This window comes from Dipteris shenzhenensis, chromosome 13, assembly GCF_047967505.1.
Source record: "Dipteris shenzhenensis isolate YYH24624 ecotype China chromosome 13, Dip_SZ_1.0, whole genome shotgun sequence".
Taxonomy (NCBI): Eukaryota; Viridiplantae; Streptophyta; class Polypodiopsida; order Gleicheniales; family Dipteridaceae; genus Dipteris; species Dipteris shenzhenensis.
Genome location: NC_141608.1, coordinates 29,675,663 through 29,682,072, shown reverse-complemented (window position 1 = coordinate 29,682,072; position 6,410 = coordinate 29,675,663). Strand labels below are relative to the sequence as shown.

The following is a 6,410-nucleotide window of genomic DNA, read 5'->3' as shown; positions in this document are numbered from 1 at the left end:
ATCAACTCGTTCCCCTTTTACTTCTCTTTATTTGCAGCAAGACAAAGACCAAAGGTAACCTATTCCACCTCGCCCTCTAAGCTGGACTTCTCAAATCTATACCTAACTCAACTCTCTGATGTTAAATACCCCTCTTTAACAACTTCCTTTTATGGATTTTGATGTTGTAGCTCACCTTCTTATCAATCCTCTACAAGATCAATACCCCAATGTCCCATATTTAAATAGCTTTCACCTTGCATAGCCTAGGCCTTCCCAAACTCAATGGAAAGGCTAATGCATCCTAGTTCTCAAATCTAAAGCTAGACTTCTCAAATCTATACCTAACTCAACTCTCTGATGTTAAATAACCCTCTTTAACAACTTCCTTTTGTAAATTTTGATGTTGTAGCTCACCTTCTTATCAATCCTCTACAAGATCAATACCCCAATGTCCTATATTTAAATAGCTTTCACCTTACATAGCCTAGTTCATAGGGATCACCCAAAAAATGGTTGGAATAAAAGTTCACATCCACTTCTAAATTCTTCATAACTCCCAAAGTTTTTACTCATATTGATGTGATAAGGATAGGTAGTACTACGATATTTTATATCAAGATCTTCTCAATCATGGCATTTATTTATGCAACTGCATCAATATAAACATTCAAAATTCTCTGAACATCAATCACATCATCCCCAGCATTTATGTCTACCTTTTGTGCTATCAAAATGATGTCTTTCTTCTTTTCTTGTTTGACACCCTTGTGCTTGCTAGCTTTCCCCATTCTTTTTGTAGCTTTGGAGATAAAGCAAGAAACTAACCAAAGGTGAGAGGGGCTTCCTTTTCTTTAAATTTTCATAGCAAATCATAGCTTATATGACTTATCCTAAAGGAAATTTTGATTGGCTAATCATACTTCAAATGCCTTTTTTTTCTGACCACTATGGTGGTCCTCTTCTTGTCGTTCCTCATCTATTGTTTTCTCATCCCATTCTTCGTTTACTTTCCCATGTCCCCATTTAGCCATAATTGCCTTCCTTTGCTCTTTATCTAAAGAGGCTTCTATAAAAAAATACTTCTCTTTCTTGTTTCTTCTTTCTTCTTCAACCTAGACCACTCAGTCTGATAGTGTCCCCTTTCATGACATTCATAAAACATTACCCTAATCATGTCTTGAGGCCTCTCCTGTGCTCCAAGAAATCATGCACTAAACTCATCCATTGGGAAACATTATGATCTAACCCAAAAAACTTTGGTACACGAGGAGTTGCCATTAGCTCCACTCGGTGAGCTGAAGTTGATGGTGTGATACGAGGAAGCAAGAGGTCAAGAGATGCAAGGATCTCTTCCAATCATTTGGCACCAAAGAGGAGGCCGGTCCATTGATGAAACAAAATTTTCCTACTCAATAAGACAAAACATGCGGGTTGAAGAGGTTGATTTGGTTATATGGGCAAATTCTGATGAAACATGACTGAAGGGCAGATATTGGTGCAGGAAAGAGACTTGTAGAGTCATCTACTTCTCAATTCCTGAGCTCTCACACAGGCCAAATGCTGCTACTGCTGGTGCTTCTACTTTGGTCCACCTTGTCTAGTGCAGTTCTGCACTTTTAGAGGCCGGAACTGATGTCGGACTGCTGCGCCCTCACTACTGCTTTCTCCTGCTCCTAGTGTCCAGGGATGCCCTCGTGAAGGACCTGATGCAGGTTGTGATGCTGTTCTGCTAATATATATTATGCCGCCCATGGGGGCTTTATATAGGGCTGAATGCCCCCAACAAATGGCCAACTGGCCCTTCCTCTGGCTGACACCATCCTGGAAATTGCCCACCAGTTCGCTGGCTGGCCCACCCAGTCTGTAACTGGCCAACCCAACCAGCCGTTGGGGGCCTATAAAAACCCCTACTGGCTGCCTTCTTTGCTGGGTCGTTGCCCAGTTCTGGAACCCACACAATGTTCCCTCCTTTGCAGCCCCTATGCCTCTCCACATGGCTTATGTGCAGCCTTGTATGTATATATATACCCTTGTACAACTAGAATATATCCAGGCAGCAGCAAAACAGTCCCACAGTGGACTGATCTGCCCTGGGGGGTGAGGTCATGAATAAACCTAAGAAGGATAATCATCTGCTGTCCATGTGGCAGCCTGTATGCTGCCCACATGGCAGCCTCTCTATCCCTCCATGTTCATTCTACAGGTGTCACTCTCCCATGCTCTCCTCATTTGGGGGCTTACAAATGGGGAGTTGATCCTTATTCTCTGACAGATTGTAGATGGCACCAGTAGTTATGGCTCCCACTCCTAGGTTCAAGGTCTTGTATATAGCAGTCCTATGTGGACTGCATGCAGAACCCATGTAGCATATGCATCTAATAAAATCAATTGTGTTAGGAAATGGACAGGATGCATAGACTTGAGCTCCTTTCTTGTATTCTCTCTTTTTCACAAATTGTCTTCCGTAGAGGCTGATGCAAGTGGCCGGGGATCAAAGCTTTCCTTCAGCAGCAATATGGAGTCTCAGTTTATCAAAGCCATCAGCTTGATGAAAGGGAGATGTGCTGTCATGTAACAATTATGGAAACCAAAACCAAAACAGATGATAGAATCTCAGAAATTTCATCCCTCAGAATAAGCCCAGTATAGATATATTTGAAAGCATTTTCATGTTCAAATAAGGGTGCCTTGATAATGCCTTAAAGCTTCTTCTCGCTGTTTTTTTTCATTTGGAAAATCTCCTGTCCTCCGTTCACATTGGCTCTAGCACCAAGTCCAACTGTGGTATAAACCCATCTCCCTTGACTAGCCTTTCTAGCCTCTCAAATTTGATATGGATCTTCCTATGCTGTAGGCAACTTTTCCCTCCCACCATAAACTCCTGTACCTTGTCCTGGACCTCAATCCAGGCACTTCCAGGTTTCTTCCAGGCGCTTGCACAAGTTCTCAGCTTTTGTACTTTGTCAGAATTCTCCCACATGTCAGCATCAGCATAGAGATTTGACATCAGCACATAGCCAGATGCATCACAGGGGTCTGAATGGACTACTTGCCCAAAGCATTGCCTTCCTAGCTCCTCATTGCCATATGTTTTACAGCTGGTGAGCAAAGATCTCCATACAATGATATCAGGAGGTACATGCATAGTCCAAAGAATGTCCTCAGCCTCTTGCAAAAATCCCGCACGGCCAAGAAGGTCAACCATACAGCTATAGTGCTCGACGCATGGAACAATGCCATAATGTTCCCACATGGACCAAAAGAAATGGCATCCTTCCTCCAGAAGACCGGTGTTGCTGCATGCAGCTAGAATACTTGTAAATACCACGTAGCCTGGCTTCAAACCCTGCTGCTGCATGGCTTCAAGGCATTTTGCAACCAGCCTCCAGTTTCCACGTGCAGCATATCCTGCCATCATTGCACCCCATGACACCTCATCTCGGGTCTGCAAACTGTCAAAGACACTGCATGCCTCTTCTAAGCTTCCACATTTCGTATACATATCAACAAGGCTATTTCCAATCACCACGTGGGATTCAAGTCCTCTTCTGATGACAGGATCATGTATCAGCATTCCCTGCTTTATAGCTGAAATGCTGCCGCATGCTTTCAAGATGCATAGAATTGTGCCTACGCTTGGAGCAAAACCCTCTCGTTGCATCCCCTCAAAAAGTTTAAGAGCGGCAAACCCATGACCATCTGCAGCATATCCTGCAATCATTGCACTCCATGACACAGCATCACGATTTGCCAACCCATCAAACACATTGCATGCCTCCTCTAAACTTCCACACTTCAAGTACATGTCAATAAGGGCGTTACCAATAACCACAGCTGGTTCAACTCCAGCTCCAATAATCAGGTCATGTATCTGCCTGCCCTGCACCAGATTTCTAATGCTGCAACAAGCTTTGACAAGTCCCAGAAAAATAACTTCATTCGGCACTATGCCCTCTGGTTTCATTTTCTCATAAAGATCGAATGCTGCATATCCTTCCCCATGCATAGCAAATCCTGCGATCAGTGCGCCCCATGACACCACATCTCGAGTTACCAGTGTGTCAAACACATTGCATGCGTCTTTCAGGTTACCACATTTGACATACATGTCTACGAGAGTGTTCCCAATCGTCACATGTGATTTGAAGGAACTTTTGGTAATCTTATAGTGTATCAATCGGCCCTGACCTATCGCACCTATGCTCCCACATGCTTTCAAGATGCACAAGAATATTACTCTGTTCGGCTTCACACCCTCCTGTTGCATGGTTTCAAAAAGCTGAAGAGCATGAGAACCATACCCATGAGCAGCATATCCCGCAATCAATGAACCCCATGAAACCACATCCCGATCTGACAGTTCATCGAACACTTGTTGTGCTTCCTCTAAACTTCCACACTTGGCATACATGTCAAGAAGGCTGTTTCCAATCATCAAATCTGGTAGTACACAGCTTTTGACCATCTGTTCATGAACAAGCCTGCCCTGACCTAGAGCTCCTATATTCCTACACGCTGTCAAGATGCATACAAAATTGACATTATTTGGCTTTATTCCCTCCTCTTGCATGTTCTCAAAGAGTTCAAGAGCGTGGGCCCCATGTCCATATTCTGAATACCCTGTAATCATGGCACCCCATGACACTTCATCTCGATTTTGCAGTTTGTCAAATACTTTACGAGCATCCTCTATACTTCGGCACTTGGCATACATGTCTATAAGAGTGTTTGCAACAACAATATCTGACTCAAGCCCCCTTCTGACGATGTGTTCATTTATCTGTTTACCCTCGGCGAGTGCACAAACACTGCTACAAGCTTTCAAGACTGGCAGGAATGTGACTTTGTTAGGTAGCATGCCCTGCTGGTTCATTTTCTTAAAAAGATCAAGAGCTGGACGACCATGGCCAGCACGGGCATATCCTGCAATCATTGCACCCCATGACACCACATCTCGATCTTGCAATTGATCAAAAATCTTGCGTGCCTCATCTAAGCTACCATATTTTGCATAAATGTCAACAAGGCTATTGCCAAAAAACAAATCAGACTTGAATCCGCATTTGATAATATGGTCATGTATGAGCCTGGCAGATTCTATGCTACCACATGCTTTCAAAATGGATGCTAAGAATGCTCTGCCTTGGTTTAAGCCCTCCTCATGCATATTGTCAAAAGTTCAAGAGCAGAGAAGCCTGTCCATGCTGTACATATCCTGCGATGAATGGGACCCAGGACATAACATCTCGATTGGGAAAATCATCAATCTTCTAAGGTCCCACATTTGACATTAATATCAACAAGGGTATTACCAACCTCCACTTTGCATTCAAATCCAAGATGATAGTGAAATCGCCATAGCCAGTCAGGGCCCTATTGGAAGCTGAATATCGATCACCGAAGGAAATGCAACACAAAAGATCTTTCTCAGACCTTCACAGCGACCGCTATCCGATACCCAGCAGCGAAAACTCTCTCGCCCTCAGCCGTTTGGCGCTGCTCGCTTCTTCGTGTGCGGGGAATCCCATCATGCAAAAGCGCCTGTTTGATCTCAACTTCCTCCTGGATATCTGGCCTGTCGCCACAAATTCCACCGAGTCTTCTTCAACCTGCGCTTTAGCACGCTTCCTTCTGTAAATAGAGACGTGAGAATGGAGAAGCATACTTTCTATGGGATGTTTCGACAGGAAGACAAGCATTTGAGGTTGTTATGATGCGTAATTGCTAGAACAATGAGCTTTCTCACCCCCTGCAGCTTGGCCTTGTAGAAATTGCGCAGACGGTGGCTGAACATCACAAGGAATCACGATCAAACCACTTTCAAGGTTGCTGATGCTGAACATCATAAGGAAATCACGATCAAATCACTTTCAAGTTTGCGGAACATCACAAGGAATGACGATCAAACGATGAGCGTTGAGAAGAAGCCAGTGAGCGTTTCCCGGCACCGGAACAGGCCACAGGGGTCGGTGACATGCGGCAATGGCCGTCTTGTACAGTTTCCACCAAAAACAGCTAACAAAGAGACGGGTGCAGGGAGCTCCTGAGTCCAGCATTCCAGCTTCAGCATGAATTATGTCCCCATGTAGAGTAGCTCCGGCAAAATTGTAGCCTACAATCTGTCCACGAATGGAAAGCTTCTTGAGAGGATCTTTCCTCTCAGCAATCCAATGCTCGGTTGGAATCATCCCACATTTCAAGCTCTCTCGGCTGCCATTTGACTGCATTAGCTTTCTTAAGAAGCAAAACTTTTGTATTGGTGTCCAACGTTTCTATTCCCTAATGAAAATAAAGGTTTGAAAATTTCGCCAAGATTTTAAACTTTTATGACGCAAAATTTAAAGTTTCACAAGGATTTATAATTTTTTCTTTAAATTCAAAAGAAAATATAATATGTTCTACAAATATTATGAAACTAAAAAAGCTAG

At 43.6% G+C, this 6,410-nt stretch overlaps 1 protein-coding gene across 3 annotated transcripts; it reads right to left on the bottom strand.

Moving 5' to 3' along the window:
• Positions 1-1,257: 1,257 nt before the first annotated feature.
• Positions 1,258-6,189, bottom strand: LOC147895270 (pentatricopeptide repeat-containing protein At5g27110-like). 3 transcript variants are annotated; one of them, XM_087384042.1, is made up of 3 exons: positions 5,891-6,189; positions 5,729-5,768; positions 1,258-5,613 (listed from the first exon to the last, which is right to left on the bottom strand). In XM_087384042.1, exon 3 carries the CDS (start codon positions 5,147-5,149, stop codon positions 2,735-2,737), a length of 2,415 nt encoding a protein of 804 aa, XP_087240168.1. In that variant the 5' UTR covers positions 5,150-5,613; positions 5,729-5,768; positions 5,891-6,189; the 3' UTR covers positions 1,258-2,734. The 3 variants fall into 3 exon arrangements, with proteins under 3 accessions (XP_087240168.1, XP_087240166.1, XP_087240167.1); XM_087384040.1 differs by having other exon boundaries at positions 1,258-5,591; XM_087384041.1 differs by lacking the exon at positions 5,891-6,189 and having other exon boundaries at positions 5,729-5,870.
• Between the last annotated feature and the right edge of the window lie 221 nt (positions 6,190-6,410).

What these genes read in the sequence shown, in the direction of transcription:
- LOC147895270 (XM_087384042.1), bottom strand. Translation starts at nt 5,149, where the DNA reads ATGCATGAGGAGGGCTTAAACCAAGGCAGAGCATTCTTAGCATCCATT.